The sequence below is a fragment of the Neopelma chrysocephalum genome, unplaced genomic scaffold (assembly GCF_003984885.1).
Source record: "Neopelma chrysocephalum unplaced genomic scaffold, ASM398488v2 Primary Assembly neopelma1_23, whole genome shotgun sequence".
Lineage (NCBI taxonomy): Eukaryota > Metazoa > Chordata > Aves > Passeriformes > Pipridae > Neopelma > Neopelma chrysocephalum.
This window is the reverse complement of record NW_020897691.1, coordinates 22,806,533-22,830,968: the sequence shown is the minus strand read 5'-3', so window position 1 is coordinate 22,830,968 and position 24,436 is coordinate 22,806,533. Positions and strand designations below refer to the sequence as shown.

Genomic DNA, 24,436 nt, shown 5'->3' with positions numbered 1-24,436 from the left:
TATTTTAATATTTAGTTTATTAAAAAAAAAAAAGGATAAAGTGCTTTAAAGTATGTATTAAAAATGTTCACATGTCTCATTAGATCTGACTTTTGTAAATACTTTTAAACCACTTATATTCCACATCCTACGTTCTCCTGTTCTGGGGAAAGGCACACAACAGTCATAAGACTACTGTATAGATATGTCATAAGACAAAATGAAGGAAGACATTTCGTAAACTGATGCAGTAGCTGCATGAACAGGGACTTCTCTTTATCTCAGGATTCATCTTAGTCGTTCGTATTTGAGGCAGTGATATTCTGTGAGATACTGCAAAGGGGCACGTAGCAGCTGTCTATCAATGAATGCTGGCTCCTACACTCTTAGCTTACAGTTGTCCCCTTTTTCTGACAGTCTTGGGTGTATTTTGAAGGAAGTATGGAGAAATGGAAATGCTATTACATTTTGTAATGCTGTTCCATGCTGTAGTGTCCCAGTTTTCCATAGGTACCTGTTTGCTGTTCTTTGCATGTGTATTTTCATCAAGGTTTCTGATATCAGTATTTCATTACAGGCTTCCTGCTGCACAGGAGAACTTGATACACTGTTATTTGCTGTAGCTTTTATTTTCCTTTTGTTGCGTGGCTGTTTTAACCTTTCATGTTTTCACCTTTCACCATCAAGTCAATGAGTTGGGCAGCTTACCACAAGCGATCCTTTTCAAACTCCCTTTTAGTATCCCCTGTTTATTTTTAGTGCTGCTAGATTAAAAGGTTCTGTAACTATATTTGTTCAGAGGCTGTTTCAGGGATGCTAATTACTTTGATAACAGGTGGGAATTCCCATGGGATTTTTCCAAATGTTATTTCTGTTTCTTGTTTCTTTATGAAAGTAGAAAGTGTTGCCTATAGAAATACAGACATTGATCCATAGCTATGGAGAATAGTAAAACACCTGAAGTTTATGTGATTGCCAGTTTCTATACAGCATTTAGTGGAGAACACAAATTTTCTTTTTGGTATTATTTGGGAGACTGCAATGCAGCAGAACATTATGCTACAGAAAGCTCTATTATGTCATATGAATAGACAGACACGTTGTAAAGAGTTTTTTTGACCCATTTAGATGTATGTGGAAAGTACTTCAAATAACTAAGTAGAACCAGCTAAGGAAGCAGTAGAAATGAATAATAGTGCAGTATAGTAAACATAAAATGGGCTAATTATAGTCTGATATCAAATATTGTAGTTGGATTTCCAAATTTTTAGTGTGCAGCTGTTCATTCTGGCTCTAGAAGAGAACAGGAATTGCAGTCTATAACAGAAGGAAGCTTGTTGTGCAGAGGATCCAATACTGTATCTTTTGTGATCCCAACTGGAAATGACATTGTAAAGATAATGCAATATGGATTCAGCCAGATTTACTGGAATATATTTGTGGACCTCATCAGCTTTTTCTCTTTAGCTCTTCTCTTTCTTCTTCTCTTTGCCTTAGTTCTTGTCTCCCGCAATATTTTGTGAATATATATTATAGGTCATCTTTTTGAGTAATTGTCAGTGTGGCTAACCCTTTCACTTTGTTACAGACTCGAAAGTGAGGCCCCCAAATCTCAATGCTCAGAGACATCTCTCGTCTCAACAAAAGACAGTATAGCTTATCAAGTGTGAGACTGAAATTCTGGCTTAATTCTTCAGGAAACTTCCTGTATGATTTTGTTGAACTTCTTTGTTTCTCCATTCCTCAACAATCCATGAGGAAAATGTCTGTAATACATTTCTGTACCTGTAAGTGTAAGAAAGTTGTTCAGATCTGGTCATGAACTGTTTAGATATCATGGTAAAAATATCCTGAGACTCTGTAAAAAGAAGAAACATGACAAGGTCTGGACTTTTGTGTGTCCTTCCTTAATTTAATTCTCAGGTACATTCTTTAGCCTATTTGGAATAATCAGTTCAAACCCAGAGGTTTCCCCGCTTTCCTCATGAGGAGTATGAAAAAGAGGAAGTTGTTAATCTTCATGCACCTTTGTAAAGTTAAGGCAAAGTTTTAAAAAAACAAAACAAAACCCATTTCATTATATAATTTTGAAACATTGTAAATCAGAGTACCGACTGGTATTAACTCCACAATATGCATTAAATTCTTCTAAGTTCCCTCTGTTTTTTTGTAAAAATGACACTTATGAAGGATCTAAATAGATTTTGTTTGCTTTGTAGGTGGTGGACTGTGCTTGGGATGAACTAGTCAAGATCTATACTCCATCATGTCTGGCAGTTCCTGTTTAGAGGAAAAGCGATGATCTCACACACCAGGAACCTTTCTCTCTTTCAGACTTGTGCTAAAGTGTCAACTGTATCACTAATCTTAGTGTCTCTTTTTAAGTAAAACTGCTTGAATGGAGTGTTGTGCACTTAAACATGTGGAGATTTTAGGGCTTGATTTACTGTACGGGTAGTACTTGAACTAGCAAAATATTCAACAGCCTGAAGAGTGGCCACAGCAGATATGAGTGGTGTCTTTTGAGTCAAATCACCAACACAGTTTTGTGATCTGTCTGGCTAATAATGAGAGCAGAGGCCTGAATCTTCTTGTTCATTATAAAGAATAAAAGTAACTGGCAGTGTATTTTGATAATGTCACTGTAGAAAAGAAAAGAAAGGGAAAAAAAGGAAAAGAAGGCTTTTTCACTGTAAAGTTTGTATCACTCAGATGCATTTATATGTTTTGCTGTGACTCATGTTGCATTATTTTCTTTTGCAATATGATGAATACTCTTGATCGACAGTAAATGTCGTAGTTTATAGCCAGCTGATTCATTTGACCTTTCTGATTGCTGCTTCAAAAAGATAATAAAGATTATTTTCGTATATTTTTTCTGTTAGATCTTCTTGAGTAAAACGGTTGATGAAGTTATGTAGAAAGATACTCTGATAATAGAGAAAACGCTTATGGAAAAATGAAATATATACAAAACTAATTGGATCACAGTCCTCGAGATTTAGAGATAGGGCAGCCATCTCTTCTATTAGACTTGTCTTTTATTTTCACTTAGGAAGTTTTTCCAAGAAGTAGAAGAGGAATGTGACCATATATTCAGTGTTTCTGGACCACTGACAGCCCGGCCAAAGGGAGAGCTGATGTCCAGACAAACTGAACCTATACATATATATATATATGCAGATTAACTACATGACATAAATATAGCAGATCCAGCATGGCCAAACTATTACATAATTTATAATATACCCAACATGTTATAGGTACGTTGAATACTTTGCATTCCCGTTTTGAGTCCTCAGCCCACATGCTGGTATTTTCATCTAAGTTTTCTGGGTCAAATAGAGATATTCAGTTGTTACGCTTCCCCAGTCACCTTTGAATAGTCTTTTAGGATCCAACTGTGGTAGTACTGCTGTGCTCATTGGTATACGTTAGGCTTTTCTCCTGGTTTACTGCTAACCTTTTTTTCTTTTTTACCATCTTAAAGCCGTCTCCCTTCTGCTGTTAACCCACATCAGCTATCGTTACCATCAAAAGACTCTTTGCAGGTCAGATCTTTGCAGATCTTTGGTCAGGTTTTCATAGTCTGCTGTTAATGAATGCTGTACACTTCTGGGTTGCACCACTCACAGATCAAGCAATAGGAGACACTTCCAGATCTGCTGGATGCTTTGAAGCAATGAAAGGAAGAATTCAGCTGAGCTAAGACCTGAAGTTGCAGGGAAAGAATGATTCTTCTGTCTTGGAGAAGGAACTGGGGAACTAGCAGGTATCCACAGGGAGACATTCATATATTGATTTGATGTATAGGACAGGACAGGAAGAAACTTTCTTCTACAACAGATAATTTGGATCCCAGTAGGATCTTGTATTTTTCTGAGTCAGTGCAAACTGCCCCCAAAATGCCATCTTTTTGAGCTGAATTAATAACAAAAAGTTGATTTTCTTTTTTTTTGTAACATTGTGCTGCACCAAATCCCCAACATTTACTGCACTTTAATTCTTTGTGCTGAGGAATAATGCAGCAATAAAGCTGTGCTGCATGCAGCTTTCAGCAGTACCATGGGCCATAAAATCTAATTTTAGGCATTAAAATTGATTATTTCAACTTCAATAGTTACTCCACTCTTCTGTTTTATCTCCCTTTTCTGCTTTGACTTCAGCTTACTTGTCAAACTGGAACATTTTGGTGGTGGGTGTGTATTTTATATGCATGTTTCTGGGGGGACAGAGGGAGTGGGATATTCCAGAATGCTGCCATAGCATAGTTGGAAGGGAAAATTTAGAAAACCTAGTGCAGGGGAAAAAATAATGGAATTCTGAACATGCACACTTAGCACATGGATTAAACCTTTTCTCAACTGCCTTCTCTCCCCTCATGTCTAGTTAGCTTCAGTACTGAGGGTTGCTGCATCCAGATTTAATTCTTTTGAAAGATGAGCACATCCAGAAGATGCACACAGTAAATAAAAACTGTGGCATTTAGTCTTCCTGTGTGGTCTTTGAATGGAGAGAATGCGCTGTAACATTTCTTCACTGTAACAGAAAAAAACAATCTGGCAATAGTTGTTGCTGATTCTTAATTCTCAGGGAATATTTGCTATAGTTGTTTTAAAGAAATAATTTTTATTTTATGACCAAAATATTAGCTTCCAATCTTTTTTTTTGTCTACTGAAACATTGTTTAATGACAACAATCTAAAAGATGTAACATGTTCTACTTTTAAACTTGCTCCTGTGGAAGATTTTGTTTTATTGGAGTCCATGGGTTTCTCTTTGGTTCAAGAAATATACTGTTTAATCAAGTTCTTCAGTAGTGGATTAAAGAGTGGATTTGTTGTTCTGTAATGCTATTAAATTAGTTGCACACAGTATCTTTGGCTATACTCTTGTGTTCACTTCCCCAATTAAGAAATGTCGATCAAAAAGTAAATGCGGAGAAAGATACTGAGAGTATCTTGTAAGTAGAGTATCGTAATCGTGGTTTATCTCTTGTATGAATACTGGGTGATGGTTACATTTTTCCTCTGTACTTCTAGAGACCATACTTTATGCAACTTTTCCTAGCTCTATGTCCCATCAGGTCTGCCTTTTGACAAAGGAAAGCTATTTTAAATGATTCTTTGTGTCTGCTTGTGCAGAGTATGTGACAGTGAAGAAGTGATCTCTTTCTTCTAGCCAAGTACAGTGCTGGCCTCAGATTTTGCTGCATAAGCACAAGTGTACTAACGCCTTTCAGTAGTACTGCTCAGCTTTGAATGTGCTCGGGGTCGTGGGATAGGGAATGGATACAACTGTGCACAATGCTTCCCCAGGAGACCTCATGGTCAAAGCAAATTGTCCATTAAACATTTTATATAGACCTTTATGATTTTCATCCAAGAAGCCATTTTAAAAAACCCTCTGCCCTTAGGAAGACACCAATTTGCTCCAGACATTTTTTTCCTCTCACCCATTGTACTTAGGTAAAATGCAAAACTGAGCATAATTTCCACTAAAGGATTAGAGTTAAGGCATCATAATAATTTCTTTAGGATAAGGAACCACAGAGCTATTCATGACTATGATCTGTGCCCCACTGCTAGGCCAAAGTTGTGTAAAAGAGTCAACTTATGAAGTAAGCACCCACTGTTCTCTGGACACCAGAACAGCTAGTGTGGGAGAAGTATCTTCACTGCAGTGTCACCTCAAATGATGTTTCTCTTTTGCTTTATCCAATTCCTTCCCACTGAAGTGCTGGAAAAGACATTTTTTCTGACTCTGGAGTGGTGGAGAGGCCATGGGAGACTAGTACTGATTCTGGCCTGAATCCATGTTGAGAAAGGGATGGTTCGGCAAGGGACAACAGCTTCCCCTCCACCTCCCTTTGCTATCTATACACAAGACTAATATTAGGAATACCATGAGAGGTGTTGCAAGAGATGCGGCCTTTGCAACATAGGTGAGTACCAAAAGTGGTACTTGGACACTTGAGTTTCCAAATTCAGCATTGGTGCAGCCTCACCTTGAGTACTCTGTGCAGTTCTGGGCACCACAATGTAAGAAGGATGTGAAGGTCCTTGAATGTGTACAGAAGAGGACCACAAAGCTGGTGAAAGGGTTGGAAGGCATATCCTGTGAGGAGAGGCTGAGGACTTTGGGCTTGTCTAGTTTGGAGAAAAGGAGACTGAGGCGCGACCTCATCACTCTCTACCACTTCCTGAGGAGGGCAAGTGGAGAGGGAGGTGCTTCTTGGGATGCAGTGATAGGATGCATGGGAATGGTTCAAAGACACACCAGAGGAGGTTCAGACTGGACATTAGGAAACATTTTCTTACCAAGAGGGTAGTCAAACACTGGAACAGGCTTCCTAGAAAAGTGGTCAATGTCCCAAGCCTGTCAGTGTGCAAGAGGCATTTGGACAATGCCCTTAACGATTTAATTTTTGGTTAGCCCTGAACTGGTCAGGTAGTTGGACTAGATGATCATTCTAGATTCCTTACAAGTGAGATAGTCTTAAAATTTTTATGCTTCTGTTTGTTTTTCTGTTTCTGTCAGAGAAGTATTTAGTCCCCAAAGCAGATTCGCAGCCTAATAGTCTGCAATGTCAGAGACTCACTTCTCTAGCAGTAATTTCACTGGTGAGGGGACTAAATTGTTTCTTCCAGAGGTTACACTTAGATGGAGTCCAAATTACTAGAGTATTTCCAGAAAGAACAATTAGATTTTTTTCCATCTGCACTTATTTGGCAGAAGGAGCTTTTTTCCTCCCATGTGCAAACACTGTCACGGTGATCCACACGTTCCTGTACATTGTGCTGCATGTGGGCTCAGGGTGAGTCCAAATAGAGGCTGGTGTAAATGTGTTGTCACATTTCTTCAGTGGGTTCTGAAGCCAGACCCGGACTCCAGTACCTATGGTTTCCTTTCCCTCATTACCAGTTTTCATCTTCAGACACTCAATGTGTACCTTGTTTCATTTCATAAACCTTGCCCTGCCTCCTTTCCCCTGCCTGTACCAGCTCCACTGCTAGTTCTAACCCAGGAAATTTGTAACACATCCTCTTTGGTGTGACTGATCCCTGTGACCACTGAGAGCTCCTTACTGTGCCCAGCACTAATCCTGGGCATACACAGCTGCTCCTGGCTCAAGGAGACCAGTGCTGTGGGTCCCATGTGCTCTTTTTGCCACTCCTCCATACTAGCGTGCTCATTTAGTGCACACTTGCTTGCTTGGCATTCCAAACACCTGCTGAGAACTGTTGGCATCAGCACCCCTTTCCTGTGATTGCTACAGGTCTTACCCAACACCAACCTGTACAAGAGTTTCCAGGGAAATGGCTGGGAAGAAGGACAGCTGGCTTTGGAAGCTGGGGGTATCTAGTGAGGTCTGGGAAACAAACTAAGACTGAAATACAATATTTTTCTGCAGAAAACTCACAGAAAATAGTTATGCCTTTTTAATACTGCTGAAATGCATGGGGTGCTTGTGCAAAGTTCTGTACAAGCCCACAAGAGCTGGCAATCCTTGTCAGGATCTGCCCCAATATTTTTATGGCAAGTCTTCTGAAAACAAGCTTTGGGTATCGAGCCATTTTCTCCCAAGCTGGCTCTTCCTAATAACTGTTCCTGTGAAGAGGCAGGAGGCTGGTTTTGTTTAAAATAAAGAATAACTTTGCTAATCTCATATTGATGGGTGAAACACATTCTTACTGATGAGAGAAACCTAACATGTATAATGTTAAAAGAAGGCTCAAGATTATAAGGCAGCTCTGAATAAAATTTTAATTCCCTTGCGTTGCCTGACACTTTTGGAGACTGGTAGAGAGGACTGGCTGCCTGAGAGAACTGCTTTTGCTTTTCCTCAGAATCGAGGTGGTCTATTGCAGTCTCCTATTAAAACCTTCATCTGGCAAGTTGAAGAGAAGGAGTCAGCTTATTTAAACTTTATGATGCTTTAAAACATCAATTTCAAAGACTTTGTGTGGCTGCCAGTTTTTAGTGACTTCTCAAGGAAAATCCCCCTGCTAGAACTCGGTTCTCCCTGCTTTCTAAGCAGCCGTTACCCTCTCTCCGACGTCCCCTGCCTGAGAAGGGGTTCCCTTGGACAAGCCGGGTGGGGCCGGGACCCCGACGCGGGGAAACGGGGGGCTACGGGAAGAATGTTGCCGGTATGCTCGATGCATGTTTTTTCCTGGAAGGCCGTATAATTTTGAGGAGAAAGAAGCGGTACCCCCCTGCTTGTGCACGCGGAGGGGAACCTGCACTGATCTCCCGCTCCGAGAGGCGTGGGGTTTCCCACGGGTCTTCCACGTTATTTTGGGGCCGGTGGCACTCCGCCGCGGAGCTGCGGGCACCCTGCAGTTATCCCCGAGGGGAAAGCACCGCGGTGCCCGCTACCGCTGCACTCCCTCCTACACCCGATCGGGTTCGGGAGGGCTTGCGGGCGGCGGGGGGTCTTTCCCACTCCCGTTGAGCCGGGAGTGCTCCGGGAGACACCGCGGGGCGAAGCTGGGGGGACACCGAGGGCGAGGATGGCGGGATGGAGGACACCGAGAGCGGCGGCACAGACACCCTGGGGATAGCGGGGGTAGACACCAGGGACGGGGAGGGGACGGGAGAGGGCATGTGGAGGAGGGAGGACACGTGGGGGGAGGCGCGGGGGGTGCGAGTGGGGGGGGGCGGCTGCCCGGCCGGGAGCGCGTCCTGCCTCCGCCCGCCCCCCGCCTCCGCCCGGCCCCGTCCCCCCGCGCCACCGCCGCGGCGGGTGCCCGGGCGGGTGGCCGGGCGGGCGGCAGAACGGCGGGCCCCGGCGGCGGGGCCGTGCGCGGGGAGGATGCTCCGGTGGCGGGGCCGGGCGCGGGGCGTCGCGGTGGCGGTGGCGCACGGGCTCTGCTCGGGCTCGCTGAACATCCTGCTGAAGTTCCTGCTGGCCCGCTACCACTTCGCCTTCCTGACGCTGCTGCAGTGCCTCAGCAGCGCGGCGGCGGCGCTGGGGCTGGAGGCGCTGCGGCGGCGGGGGCTGGCGGCGCTGCCGCCCTTCGGGCTCCGCCTGGCGCGCCCCTTCGCCGCCGTGGCTGCCTTGGCCACCCTGCAGTCCACTCTCACCCTCTGGTCCCTGCGCGGCCTCAGCCTCCCCATGTACGTCGTCTTCAAGCGCTGCCTGCCCCTCGTCACCCTCGTCACCGGCGCCCTGGTGCTCCGCGACGGCATGCCCTCGCCCGGCGTCCTCGTCGCAGTCCTCATCACCACCTGCGGCGCCGCCCTGGCCGGTGAGTGCGAGCGCGGCCGCGACAGCACCGGGGGAGACGGGGCGGGACGGGGCGGACCGAGATGCGGCGGGACGGGGCGGGCGGCCGCGCCGCGGAGCGCCCCGACGGGGCCGCCGCCTCTGCAGCGGCAGCCACGGCCGCTCCGGCTCGGGTTTGGGTCGGGACGAGGAGGGCGGCGGGGGGAAAGACGTGAGGATACGAGGGGTGTACAGTCCTGGGGGGACAGCTACGACCCCACGGGGGCAGGTACAGCCTTGCAGGGATGGATGATTGGTACATTCTTGCAGGGCTCGGTGCATATGGAGATGGGTGCATCCTTATGGGGGTCGGTGTAAACCTGTGGTTCCCTTCTAGGGAAGGTGCAACCTTATGGAGGGACGTGTAGTCTTATAGGAAGTGGGTGCACCTGCGGGGTAGATGTAATGTTCTGGGGGCAACTACAAGCCCATGGGGGCAACTGCAGCCCTACTGTGGTAAGTGCAATCTTACAGGGGTAGATGCAAGCTTAGGGGTCAGCTGCAACCCTCTGAGACCAGGAGGACCCATGTTGCTTTCCAGCCGAGGTGTAGGTGGGGTAGGAAGCAAAGCTGGCACTCTGTGGCCTGGCAGCACTCCTGTGTTGAGGGCTGTCCCAGGGAACAGAGCACACGTACAATGAATAGTTTAATCTGCAAAGAGGTCTGATGGGGCTCAGAAGGAAAGCTCTTGCTTCAGGGACCCCACAGGGGTCCGTTGCTAGAGGGTGCAGAATGGCCAGTGGGTTGGAGATCAGGCAGCCTGGCCAGCCAGAGCTGGCAAGTGTCTGCGCTGGCAAGAGGACATTCAGGGTTGCTGTGTGTATGTGCGGTTTCAGCTACAAATCTCCCACAGTGTCTTCACAAAAGGGAGAAAGCAATCTGATTTTGACTGTGGGATTTAGGGGGGGGCATGAAAGACATTCAGTAAGTTTGCAGATTGAAAAAAAAGAAAATGAGATATCTGCTGGGAGGCAAGTGTGTCCAGCCATGGGACAAGCATGACAAATCCTAGGAGTTACGGAAAGTGCAATGATGTCTATTTCCTAAATATCCCTCTAGTCCAAAACAGTGCTCTCTTTCTGTCTCACATGCAAAACACATGCTTATTTCTCTCTGTGACTCTCCTGACAGGAGCTGGTGACCTGACCGGGGATGCCATGGGCTATGTGACAGGTGTGCTGGCTGTGCTGATACATGCTGCCTACCTGGTGCTCATTCAGAAAACCAGTGTAGACAGTGAATATGGACCCCTGACAGCACAGTACGCCATTGCTGTTTCAGCCACGCCTTTTCTCATCATCTGCTCCTTTGCCAGCATGGATTCCATCAATGTCTGGTCCTTCCCAGGATGGAAGGACCCTGCCATGGTATGCATCTTTATTGCCTGTGTCCTGATTAGCTGTGCCATGAACTTTACCACCCTTCACTGCACTTACATTAACTCGGCTGTGACCACCAGCTTTGTAGGGGTGGTGAAGAGTATAGCCACCATCACGGTAGGCATGGTGGCATTCAATGATGTGGAGCCCACAAGGTTATTTATAGCTGGTGTTGTGGTCAATACTTTGGGGTCTGTCATTTACTGCGTGGCCAAGTACATTGAGACCAGACGGCAGAGCAATTATGAGGACCTGGAGAAAGAAGCTAGAGAAGAGGAGGGGAAAAGGCAGGCTGGGGACCAAGCTCTATTTGCCATGGAGGCAGTTTCCCAGGGGAAGGGGGCTGAGGAAGCACCAGTGGAAGGATCAGCCACAGGGGACAGCCAGAGCGGAGAGGAAGAGAAGGACATCACTGAGAAGTCTGCCAAGGCACCGGTGCTCCAGGGAAAATTCACCATCACACAAGAAGTGAACAGGAGCTCGCTGAAAGAAGCCTATCTTGGAGTATGGAGGTTGGTGAGGGGTGCTAATTATATAAAGAAGGATTATTTGATAGAAAATGAAGAGCTACCAAACCCTTAAAAAGCAGGTTTGAAAACTATTTCTTGAGGACAGACACCCGGTTCTCTGTACAGGGGAAAGGCAGAGCATACATTTTACATCAATGCTTACAAATCCAAATCATGCAGGATGACTTTACCTCATTGTCAAAAAGCAAAAGGTCATAGTTTGCTCGTGCTTTGGGCTTGCTTTCAGCTGCTTTCAGTACATCACTTTAGTCCCACCCCAGCTAAGGTGTGGAGTCCTCTGCTGCAGACACAGAGAGAGAGTTGGGTAATGGGAAGTCATGAGGTGCTTGCCCAGCAGCCTGGGCTATGAGGGACATCAGTACCATTGAGTTAGTTGGCAGTGCCAGTGACACAGCAGTGGCCTAGAGCTTAGCTTGTGTCTAGAGCCTTGTGATTTTTACACATTCGGAGGCTCTGTCAATGTGCTTCCATGTCTATATCCATCCAATTATAGGTACTCTATATAAATATATTCCTACAATATAGACTCCTATTAACTGTACTTTTTTGTGTTCCTCTATGTCAGTACAATTGCAACAGAACTAGAGGTTGTACCAGTTAAGTTATATTGGCATAAAATCATCCTCTTAAATGAAGAATTGAAACTCTCCAGGCTGAGCCTTGGACCTGGTTTAAATTGGGTACTTTGTGTCTTCGGTATAAGTACTTTTGTCTTGTGGTGGTGTACATGAAAGCAGAACCAGATCTGGACTTCTAAGAAGCTTTGATTAGCAAAAGAAGGATGTTTATCTATGAGCTTTAACTACACATAGCATTTGGAATATTAGCTTGACTCAAATAAAAGAGTTTGGAAATATTATGTGTTGATTGGATTTGAGATGGCTATAAAAAAATTAGGGACAAAGTGTGTGCCTTCTGTCATCCCTCCTTGTACCCTAAAGTCAGGTGAATCAGAGCCTGGGCTGGAACCTAGGAATCCTCTCCATCCATTCTTTCATAAGTAGAGGCTGATAGCAGAACTGGGGACACCAACTCTCCAGAGTTCCCAGGGATGCTTTTGCAGGACAGTGCTTCTATATCCTGGTACATGGCTCTGTGAGTATGAGCCCTTGCTGTCCCTGTGCTGTGTTGTCCAGTGGAAGGAAGCGTGGGCAGGCAGGCGAGAGCTGCAGTGTGCTCCAGCAGATCCCATGGCTGAGTGCTTGTGGGTCAGGATGCTCAGTGCGCTCAGCACCAGGATGTCCATGGCTTTCGTAGAAGCAGCTCCCCGGTGCCCACACTGTCGCTGTGGGTTGTGAGAGACAGAGCTGCCTCTACCTCCAGCCACTCAAGTGCTCCTGTGGGAAGCGCGAAGCAGTCACTCCAGTGAGGCCTCTGGTGAATGTGATAATATTTTGTCACACATCTGTTTAACCGAAAGGACTGTGGAAACAAATCTTTGAGTGTTTCTTAGCCTGGGAATATCCTTTTGGTGGGTGGAGGTACTTGGGTGAAACCTTTGCTCAGACTAGAGAGAGAAAAGATTTGACGCTCAGTATTTCTCATCCCAAAAGGGTGTCGTGGCCATTGGGGCCATCTCGACCGCAGTCTGAAACAAGCTATTATCATCTCCTGAAAAAATGAATCAAGTTTGTTGTTGTTGTATTTAATATTGTTATTGTTGTTGTTAATAATTATTTATTATAATTTATTAAGCCACTGAACTGAAAATCAATTATTCCCACAGCCCTAATTAATCTGTGCCTAGTCCAATGCTCTCTCAAGCTGAGCAGGCAGCATTAGCTCACAGCACATTCAGCGCTGGAGTCCAACGTGAGCAATTTGCCCAGCAGGGAATATTTGCAAAACTGCTCTCCGGGGGAGCTTTAAATTCTTGTCAATAAATGCAGGCAGAAACATCAGGTGCTGTGACAGTATGTTTTCTGAGCCAATGCAGAAGCTGGCTGACCTGGCATCACCCATGGATTTTGAAAGAGATGTCCATAAATACATTTAGGCTAAAAGGCTGTAGCTGCTGAGCTGGAGGACGGGGCATGGAGATCTGTACATCACAGGTTATGTATAGTTTGTGTTTGAGAGCTGAGAGATGCTGGCTGGATGCCAAAATACATTTACTTTCTGTGCAAGCTCCATATGGGACCTTTTCAATAAAAGCACTATTTATTGTTTCTAGGCTAATATAATAGGGCTTTTGTTAGTTTTTCAAATGCATCCTAGACTAAAGACACTTGTGCCTATGAATTATAGTTGCTGTATTACTGGACTCATTATGATATTGAACTGCATTGTAATCATACAGATGACTGGAGAGAAACCCACGTTTCTGATCTGTCTTCACTGTGCTCAGTGTTTTCTGTCCACAAAAAGTGTGGATCTTTTTACCACCTGGATACCAGTCTTAGATCCTGTAGCGCACACTCCCATGTTTGACACGTGCTGTAGGAAGCTCTCCCCCTGGACTCCTGTTTCAGGAATTTTTCTCAGGGGGAGTAAATGTTTTGCCACTTACTGTTGTTGAATTATTCTTAGAAATCTGTGGAAATTGAAACAGTTTTGATTATTAAAAAAGCTGCTGTTACAATGTTGTACATTTGCATGTATAATCAAAAATGTGATTATATTGTATTCTGTTTATACCTGTAAATTCCCTGAATTAAAATGGGAATTTGGCAAATGCAATCCACTTTTTCAGTAACAGACGCTGTCGCACAATAAAATAAAAATACTGCCTCGTGCTGAGGTATTTTAATAGCATCAGCGGAAGACTGCAGAATGAGATGTGGGAATAAAATGCATTGCTTTCCAAAAGCCTTCTGGTTTTCTTATTGTTGCTACTCCAGGGTGCTCATTTTTGGTTCATTTATAGTTATTCTTGTGCCTTTATACCATCCAAGTTTTCTCAACATGTGACCACATGCTATAAATACTGTTATGGACAGAGGGACTAAGAACAGAAAAAAGGAATACAGGAATCGGAAGTGCTGGGCCCTCAGTACAGCTTGAAGTTTCTGTGGTTCTCAGCAGTGATTTCTTTGGTTACCTATTTAAAATGATTTAGTGTCACTGGTGTAACTGCTGTAACTTTAGAATAAATAAAAGTAAGATGATGCTCATAATTAATAGTTCTATTATAAAGTCACTATTATAAAATAACTTAATATTAATTTATTTATCAATGTTAAGTATTTGTATTACCAGCTATGCCACATGGCAACCCTAGGAGATGACTTAAGCATTAACTTTTACCTGTTTGCTTCGAATGAAAGGTACATAATGAGCCTGTGGCTGAAACTGAGTTGTACCAGAGCGGGCTGCAGTTGGTGATTATTACTGAATTCATCTTAGAGCTCCACACAGATGTGCCTCCAGGTTGATTTAGAGAAAGAAACTGTCCTTGTTACCAGATAATAAATGAACCTGATGAACAATGACCGCTTTGAGAATAAACATGAATTTCAGTGTCAACACATCCTCGAGTAACACCTGCTATAGCACTCCTAGATCTTCAGGTAGACGCACAGACGCGCACAAATACACATGCAATAGGACAGCAAAAGCCAGACTGGCTTGTCTTTTCTAATTTTTTTTCTCAAAGAAGTTAAAGAGAGGACAGATTATTCGTAGGCAAGTACAGTTAAAATTTCTAAGGATAAATTCAAAATTTGCATACACTGCTGACAAACTAATCTTGTATTTGCCATCACTTCCGCAAGAAAAATACACAACCTACAGAAAAACATCTGAGAGTGAAAGAAACTTTACAGTTTATTAAGCAACACTCCAGAGTCCTGTATATGTCCAGGGATAGTTTATTGCCAGTGCTTAACAACCTCCTGTAATTCAATTATGTCTGTTTGCTGCAAAGGCTTCAGGAGGCAGAAAGGTGCAAGCCCCTCAGCTCTGGTCTCTAAATTAACATTTGAGCATTTTACTGCTTATCATGGTGAAGGCTTAACACCTTAACTCTCTCTGCCTGTGTCCTGTATAATTTCACATATCGCTTTGAGGTTTCTTCTGTGTATTTTTGAATTGAAGTGCTGTGCGGGCAATTGACTCTGTGTCTCAATTAGCTGCTATATTCATGCTTCAGTAGCTTGTTGTAGGTCATCAGGAAGCCTTTCACTTCAACCTCTTTCCTGTCAGGAATTGATAAGCATGCACAACCCTCCTTTTTCTTTCCTTGTTCCAAATGTTTTTTTTCAAATCTCGTTTCCAGTGCCCATCCTGAAAACCTCTGCCAGTGGCGAAGGACGTGCCACAGAGGCTTCTGCTATGGTTTTGGGGTTTTTGGTTTTTTTTTTTAATTAAAAGAGCAGGAAAGGATTGGACCAGAGGGATCTTGTATGACCAGATTTCTTCTTGCTACCTTTGTGCATGTTTCTGCCCACCAGCTCCCTGCATACCAGCTCCCTATATAGCTCAGATGTGGCTGTGTACCAATTTCTTGTGGAGTTGGGCCAGGGCTGCGTACCAGTGTCCTGCAGAGCTGGGCTGTGCACAGGACAGACGCAGGAGTGAGGGCTCTCATTCTGCCAGCCAGCCAGCACTGAAATCTGGTTGTGCATGCCAGTGTGGATATTTATTATACACGTAAAACCAGAAGGAGATTTTTTCACAGTAAGAACATTTTAAGTAATAAGGCTATAAACCTGCTGTTAAGCCAGGCTGGTTTTTATTATAGGTGGAGACTAAGAAAGCCAGTCACACTTCAACGGTAGACATTGTATTTGCAAAGTAGAGAGACTATCTGAGAGAGTGGCAGAGAGCATGAAAACAATGCTCAAAGTACCTGGAATAGGATAAAGATGGATGGGGAGAATATGTGAATTACAAATTAGGATGAATGGGGAATATGTGATAGTTTGCAGGAAAGCAAATGTTCTCGCATGAAGGAAAATAGCAACAGCATTAGAAACCCATGGCCAAACAATACAGTGAACCTGCAGTGAATAAACTTGAATTTGGGGCCCTGAAAGAGCAATACACATGAAGGACAGAGGCAGAATGAATGACCTGGCTGGCGGAAAGACAAGTGGATTTGCTTTTTGTGGTCCTGTGATTTTTTTCCTTATTGGACAGTTGTGGGACATTTTGCTCTGGGCACATTAATTTTATTTATAATTTTGCCCTTTATCAAGTAAAAGCAATGCCAGTTCTGTTCTCAAAATTACAGCACTTTTTATAATTAGCTGCTATTGATTTTGTTCCCGACAGAACAAGATTTCAACAATTCTTTAACAGAATTCAGGATTTCTCTGAAAAAGAGCAATAACTTCTAAGGTCACAGACTGTCTCATACCTGACATGGCAGTCAAATTAGAGAGAATAATGAGTTGGAACTGGTCATGATAGTAAACCGGTCAGGTTTTCTGGCTGCTGTAAATAATGAGTATCGTTACTAAATAAAAACAGCTACAGGCTATGGTATATCACCATTAACTCCTTGTGTCTTGAGTTGTCTTAATTCTCTTAAGTGAATTTTTTGTCTTCAGAGTATCTCTGCAAATTTGTCCTTATGGTTAGTCCAATTCCAAACCACGTACACCTGACTAAAAGGTAAAATACGGATTTTCCCTTCTAATTATCAAACCGCTAGCCAACTTGGGCTCTGAAAAGCAGAGGGGTTCCCTCTGTCAATGCATCTTCTTGAGTGAGTGAATAGTCAGGAGCACAGAAAAGGTCCAACAACATATGTTATTGAAAACATATGAAAAGCAGCTAAATATGTCCTTATCACAATTTTACAGGGAAAAAAATTGCATTCCCTCAAGCACAGTGGCTGAGAGGCCACTGAGTCTGCATATTCATTGAACACCAGAAGGCCGGTGCACACACAACACACCACAACTGAGTGCACAGACACACAATTTTGGCCCTGGGATTTACAATATTTTCTAAAAGAAGAGAGACTGAGGTGCATTTGCCTGGCACCATGGAAGAAATTGCTTAACTTAGGAAAGCTGAGGTGCAGGTCTCTGTGAAGAAGGATCCTTCAAAGAGAGGTCACTGCCAAACCAGAAGAATATTTCAAAGATTCCTGAGACAGGATTGGACTTTCAAAATGTCTCAACTTTTTTGTTTGTTTGTTTTTTATTAATAGAAGTTATGCATGAGCAGAATAATTTGTAATATCTGGTCATGTCCTGGGGTGCTTTCTGAATGTTGAACTCTTCTGGGCCACTTCGATGTTGCAGTGACTTGATCAAACCAGTGCAACTCATGCTGCGTCCAGCTCGAATCTACTTAACAGTGATTAAGTAAGCTTGTCTTTTATATCTTTTATAAAAACAGCTGCTCCAAATATTCAGTGCTATAGTTCAAGAAAGACGCTACGTAATAGCTGGCTGATGTGGAAGATGAAAATGACAATCAGAGCTGCCTTTTTGACAGAAGGTTTTGCAGGAGGAGTTTGGGTTATTTGCTGTAAAAGCTTTAGACTTTTCCCAGCTTTATCTACTTCAGTGCCTTTCTTCAGAACCTGCAAATATTGGTCTTGGCTGAGCTTTGGTGTTGATTTGGCACCATTCTTTTTTTTTTTTTTTTTCTGAAAACTTCACCTGTCTCCCTGTTGTGGTCAGATAGGGCACAACATCTAGAGACCTGGACCTGGAACACAGCCTGTGAGTCCTCTTCAGGGAAATCAAAGCAGCAGCCAGCAGAAAAAGAATGTCAGATGCCACTCTCACAGACAAAAATAAGGACACATTGTTCTGTACTTGAGCTTCATTACAGATTTATAGTCATAATGAACAAGTACAGTGAGTAAGATCTTCAGAGCCAAGACGGTTTCACTGCATGTCTGCATTTAAAGCATGAGCTGAAAACAGAGATTATTTCTTGGTAGGGCTCTTCTTTGTGGATTGTATAGTACCAACATGTTGGCACATAAATTGATGAACTTTGAAGGCTCAGGTTGTAGTGTGAACAGAAATTCCTAGGTGGCAATATAGAGCAGTCATCTCAACCCTTCCCAGTTGCCATCACAGATGCTCTCAGCCAGGAGTTCTCTCCTTTGCACTAAAACATTTACGCATATGTTCATTTTGTGCCTTTTCCGAGCCTTCATTCAGTAGGACATAAACCTAAATGAAAGCATTTTGCTGCATTAGTGGCGCAGTAGTGGCTGGTGTTCCACTTCCCCAAGCCAAGGAGAGTGTTGGAGGTGGGTTTTGTGATTACTTCTCTATCCCACCAAGGAGAAATCTGTGCTTGAGAAGCTAAGACTCACAATTCCAGCAATGCAAAGTCAAAGAAACAGCCCCTCTGCCCCAAATCTATTTAGTGACGTTGCTGTGGCAATACAACTGATTGTAAAAGCAGTTGCTGCAGGAATAAAAACCAGCTCCTTAGAGCGAGCTGACACACCGCAGTTCACTCAGTCCCCTCCCCATACACAGTAACAGGTCAGCTCGGGTGCTCAGTGGTATGGTGAGGGAGAGGAGCAGTACATTACCTGTGCAGTTCAGGCAGACTATTACTGCAGAAAAACAGTTCTTTTATTACTTTTTTTAAATGCCAATCACATCTCCCTCTATACTTCTGAAAGGAAATATGCAAATTCACTAATAGTTTTTTTAGAAGAAAAGATTTATTTAAGAAGCAAGTTCCTGCAGGCAATACAATGCTGGCTGAGCTTGCAAAATAATTCAAGGTATGGAATGAATAGGTTGGTGGCTGCCTTATTTTCATTGCCTTCAAAGTGGTTGGGAAAACTAAGATGTAAAGGTGAGGACTGTAATAAAGAATGAGCTCTGTAAAGTGGCTTTGCTACAGTGAACCTTCAAATCCATTTGAGAATGTCAGGGATTTACCGTTATTCTTGAGCTGACTTGACAAACAATTCTGGCATCTTTACAGTTTGAGCCTTAGAATAAAAAGAAGTCACAAATTCAATCTCCTGCAAGATAAGAACTAGCCAGCTGATTCCCAGAGTGCAGGTAGCACTGATCTGCCCTGCTATCGGTGAGCTCTGCTGTGATGGGATATCTAATTTAGGTAAGTGCATTTCCAGCATTAGGGCACATAAAGTTTGACTGTGGGTGGCTGCCAGTAGAGACACACAAGATCAATTTTGCAGATTCATACAAAAAACTACTCTCATTTTAACTAAAATGCTAAACTTGTGTAAGTATTATAAGCTATCAGGGAAGAAGGAAAGCTAAGGGAAGCAAAAAAAGCAGAGTCCCCCAGACACATTTCCAAAGACTTACAGTTGCTCTGCATTGTTAAGTCACAATAATAAATAAACATTTGAGTAGTAGTAAGAAGGACATAGATAATTTGGATTATTTTAAATCCAGCATCACTATCTGAACCAAATACAGGTGTGGGGACCCCATAAGGTGCTTCAGCAGGAGATGCCTGGATCTGAGCCATGGGCATCCCAATGCACCACAGCACTTTCAAGGCCATCCAAGGCATGCAGGGATCTGGGAGGCTGTAAGTTAATACATCTGCTGCCTTATTTTGCCTTTGTGTATCCAGATGAAATTTTAAACTTTACAATCATTTCATTTGCTGACCGCTTTCTTTCAGGAGCAAACCTCTCTCCACCCATACTTTTTTGTGACAATGCCTCAACTGGCATTCACACTGCAGTATTGCCAGAAAAAAAAAAAGAAAGCCAGAAACATTGATTTTTTTTCTTTTCTGGACCACAGTCTTCAGACTAATTTAGTAATATATTTTTTTTCTGCTAACTTGCTTTCTTAAAGACTGGCAAAGATTTAGATGAATTACTCCATTTGCTTTTGGTCTATCTGATATATGAGATAAAGGTAAGATGATCCACCAAAGTTGGCATTTTTTTACACCAGTTGTGACAGGAGCTGCTGTGTTCCAGGGCTGATGTGTATGTTTAAATAAAGTCCATTAGACTTGGACTATATCCAGGTCTTTCATTGCTGGGGTCTTTTTAACTGTAAACAGAATTGCACTCCCTCTGAAACTGTGCTCTCACTCACTTTTGCAAGAGGACACATGAGTATTTGGGGTTTTCATGCATTGATTTTGGACTGTGGGTTAATTCTGTAGATTTGGGGAGATCAATGTGCTTCAAAACAAGTAAAGAGCTGGCTTGCTTTTGCTACACTGTCACTGTCCCATAATGCCAATGAAATTGATTGGGAAAAAGTTGTTTCAGGACAAAAAGGTCCCACATGAGCTATAAACATCCCTCCTGATCAGGAAATGATGGACATAAAACTACAGAGTTCTGTACTGTGGCAGCAGAGAGAAGCATAAAAAAGCTCTTGTGAGGGGAGTGTGATTTGATATACCTGTCACAGCAGCTGCTGAGATGCTGTTCAGGATTTTTGCCTTGTTTGTTGCAATTTCCCATGCTGTGGAACAGTTCCCTGTGGGACTTGTTGCCTATCCAGAATTTAGGCATGACAAATGGAGAGCTTTTTACTGGCTATTTTTTCTCTTGGTGCTACACAGTTTGCTGCTATTTTGTCATGAGTTAAGGTTTTCACCCCACTCCCTGTGTCCAACCACAAACACTATGCTGGGAGATACCTGCCTCCTGAGTTCAGATGCAGTCTACAAACTGTGAATCTGCTTGGCAAAATTCAGGGGCAGGAATGTCCAATGCAGGAAATGGGGAGCAGGTGAATTCAATAGGGGCTAAAAACTTCCTCCATCAATGGCAGATCCACTTGAGTTAATAACTGCCCTTCTCCTCCTTCCAGCTGCCCACTGGCAGGCTCCTCATCTCAGTCACCAGCTTCCTTGTAGAAGGATCTAAAGTGATTAATCTTTAGCTAAAAACTACATTCTGCTGCATTTCACACTATCAGATCTCAGGCTGATCTTGCACTGCTGACCCTTCTGGCCATATCTACACTACTAACAGGGCAAAATTATTGTGACTATTCAGTGCCATCAAGGGCAGACTGGCCTCTTCCATCTTTGGCCCTGAGTTTTCTTTTGGGTCTCAGGTATAATTATAATTTTCATTATGTTATTTTTATTCCAAGTAGAATTATCTGATATAATGAGAGGACTGTGCAGTAGCTCTGGGTTCAAAACAAATAGAAATGTCCTTCACAGAGGAAGCATTAGACTAGTGTCACTTGCTGCCAAGGGATGCAGCAGAAGCTAAAAGTTTACTTTACAATGTAGATACATGGAAGAGAACTCCATATACCCATGTACTGCAGGTACCAGAGGGTTAATAAATACAGAAACCCTCATACAGATCAGAAAGTCCTTTGAAATGGAAATATGTTGAGTCTGGGAAAGCATTCAGAGGATGTAACATGCACAGGCTCCTGCTCTCATCCCAGGCACCTGCTTATAGTGCTGCTGAGGATGGGATACCAGGCAAGATAGACCTTTGGTTTGACCTAGTATGGTCCTTTGTATGTTTTTCTCTAATGCATTCTCTAGGAAAAAAGTCTGTAAGGATTTCTTCAAGGTATACTCCATCTTCAAAGGTCTTATAAAACCTTTCCATCAGCAATTTACTTACTCCTTTCTGCCACTGATCCTTATTTTAAAAACTGTGCTTACCTGCTGTCAATTTCTTTGTTGCCCTCTCTGGCTTGGTTTTTATCCTCTGTTGTGCCAAAAAGGTGACTCAGCATGGTTAAAAGTAAAGAAAGGTCCTTGCAAAGGCCATTGAGTTCTGCTGAAAAAGTTCACCAGCACTGACTGCTTTCGAGTGTATGCCCTGCTGGAACCCCCCACCTCCTAACCTATAAAATACCACAGTAATCACAAACAGACATATAATATCTATCATTATTATGGGCACTTACACTGTGTTCCTAAGACTGAGTATACCTTGTAAGTGAATGATGTACTTGCTCCAACCCTCTCAAGGAGCTACTAGACAATGCCCAGTTTACAAGCACAACACAAAGCTGTGTCAATAGATAGCCATCAAAACCTCAATTTTACTACTTCCACCCATCATGTCTACAAAACTTGAATGGAATTGGGCTGGTGTCTTGTTGTGCAACACCAAGAGAGAATTGCAGCTTTAGGAGGTAATGGTCTTATATGTTTCCCCTTTGTGGTATCCACCATTTACTTTCTGCTCCCACATCCTTTGTAGGCATCAGCTCTTTGTATTGCAGAATGGAAGATGTGCTTCAGGGTACTTTGTGACACAAAAAATACTCCAAAGTTGCTAAAAATTAGGCTCCGGAGGATTGATCTAACTATCTTACATGTGGGAGCACAGGACAGTTTTAAAACAGCAAGATTCTTTAGCAAATCTAGTCAGCCACAGCTGACTGAAATCTGTAACTGCATCTCTAAAATAATCCCAAGAGTACAGTAAAATGTTTTCATTGATTTTTATGTATTTTAATCTGAAGACTTACACTTGTTCTAATTTGAAATGACTGGATTCAATGACAATTTGATTCACATCTGTTAAAGCATTAATAGCTGAACAGAGGCATGGCTGAACCCTCCAAAGACAGAAAACATTGGATCTAAGCCATGTGGCCACCGATGACAAAACCTGATTTTAGTTGCTCCTCCAGCTGTGGAGCTCTCCACCCCTATATTAAGGTGACCAGCCCTTCCCAGAAGCCAAAGGTACGTATCAATGCTGAGCAGTTGAGATGCAGACTTTCCTGAGCTATGTGTAGCCAACAGGGCTGCAAAAAGTAGGATGGGGACAGGAATATGTTGCACCTATGGCTTGGTCTCAGGAGTTGAACCCTGCACCCTCTGGCTATGCCAGCCAGATCAGAGCTCAACAGTTGTGTTCTGTGCCTTGGAGAGAACCGAGATAGTCAGTCATCGTGGTAAATTTCTAACTGCTGCAGCCCACCAGAAAACATGCCAACATATGCTCCTTTGGTGCAGGACCTCAGAGATAGGCAGCGGGTGAGGAGTACTTCTGTAAACACCTGGATACATGTGTGTGTGTTTGTGTTTCTCCTTGGGCATATAGTTTGTATTTTTTCCTTGTACTTTTGCAGTAAATGCACAAAGATTTAATTTCGTAAAGGAATAGACACAACACCAAGAGCATTATACCAACTTTATGCAGTGGAAGGATTCAGGAATAATTCAATCTTATGGATTGATAATATTTAGAATTTCCGTCCAGAAGTGTCTGGAGGACACAGACAAAATGAGGTCCCTATTGCATTAGGCTCTGCTTATACAAGAGATAGTCTCAGTCCAAAAACTTTGCAATCAAAATACAATGTTGAGTGATACTCTTCAACTGTATGTGCTACTAGAAGATAAAACTGCATCAAGTGCATAATAAAATTGCTCACAGTTCACAAACCTGTCAGGGCAGATAGATAGTATTGCCTCATCTAATACCAGGTTCCATCTGTGGGTAAATTCTTGTTAATAAAATGTATTATGTAATATTCCTTAACAATTCATAATAGCTTGTGTCTGAAAAGAGGAAGATGAAGCAATGAAGAGAGCTCACAGGTGTAGAAGTGAGATAAAGAAGATGCAGTGAGTCCTCCAGCAGAGCAGCTGCTGTATGCTCTTTTTTCCTGTACAGAAAAGTCCTCTGAGGCCAGGGTGTATTGTTCGCACTGAAAGGCTCAGCCAAGCTGTCACTTGGGTTCATACTGTCTAGCGTTCTATAGCAACGAGCTGAGCATATACATTGCAAATGGAAAACGTTGCTGCTACTGCTGACAGCTCTTTTTACTCTTTGGTAGAAGAAAAAAAAGTCAGCCTCTTACTGTAAACCAAGTAAGAGAGGGTAACGTGCAGGGTTTTTTTTAAACACTTCCTTACTTCAGAAAAATTCTTGGGCCTGTGGAGTTACTGATCACATAGACTTAGGCATGTATAAACATCATTTCCTTTAGAAGATAAGGGAGTGTGAGTGGTAAACAGTTTTTCTTAGCTGCTTCTTGTTTAGTTGATGGGAGTTTCACAAATGACTCCAATGGGACCGAACATACTAATAGTCAGTGGTTATTTGAAAAAATCCTGGAGAATTTCATACTGTGATAGAAAATGTTTAATCTATTTCACTGGTAAGTATTCATTCACTAGTAAGTACTTCTATACGGTGAATCTTTTGTGTTTAGGAGGCTCTCTAGTAACAACATTTTGAAGATGATGTTTCTGTGGTAACTAAACGAAGATGTAGAGGACTTTGGTTAGTCCTCATTAGCGATGCAAAAACTAGCAAAAAATGGCAAACTTCAAGTTTTAGGCAAATTACCACAGGCACCAAGTGAACAAGGAATTGAAATTACCTTGCCAACAGCATCTTCAGGTGCACTGCCTTGATTAGCATTTCCTATGTTAGCAGGTCCTAGTTGGCAGCCTGA

General features: G+C 43.0%; 2 protein-coding genes across 3 annotated transcripts in view; both read left to right on the top strand.

Moving 5' to 3' along the window:
* PEX7 (peroxisomal biogenesis factor 7) overlaps positions 1-4,856 on the top strand; it is a 45,028-nt gene extending 40,172 nt beyond the window's left edge. For both annotated transcript variants that reach the window (XM_027690130.1, XM_027690139.1), the window contains one exon: positions 2,199-4,856. In XM_027690130.1, coding sequence (XP_027545931.1) covers positions 2,199-2,267 — 69 coding nt within the window. In that variant the 3' untranslated portion in view covers positions 2,268-4,856. The remainder of the gene's footprint in view (positions 1-2,198) is intronic.
* A 3,941-nt stretch (positions 4,857-8,797) lies between these two features.
* On the top strand, positions 8,798-13,968 carry SLC35D3 (solute carrier family 35 member D3). Its single transcript, XM_027690120.1, has 2 exons — positions 8,798-9,233; positions 10,382-13,968. The coding sequence occupies exons 1-2, from the start codon at positions 8,798-8,800 to the stop codon at positions 11,209-11,211; spliced, it is 1,266 nt and encodes a 421-aa protein (XP_027545921.1). The 3' UTR covers positions 11,212-13,968.
* The last annotated feature ends 10,468 nt before the right edge of the window (positions 13,969-24,436 follow it).

Bases quoted from the DNA above. Each gene is read 5' to 3' on its own strand.
- SLC35D3 (XM_027690120.1), top strand. From the start codon at position 8,798: ATGCTCCGGTGGCGGGGCCGGGCGCGGGGCGTCGCGGTGGCGGTGGCG. The intron at 9,234-10,381 runs GTGAGTGCGAGC...CTCTCCTGACAG, and splicing joins CTGCGGCGCCGCCCTGGCCG to GAGCTGGTGACCTGACCGGG.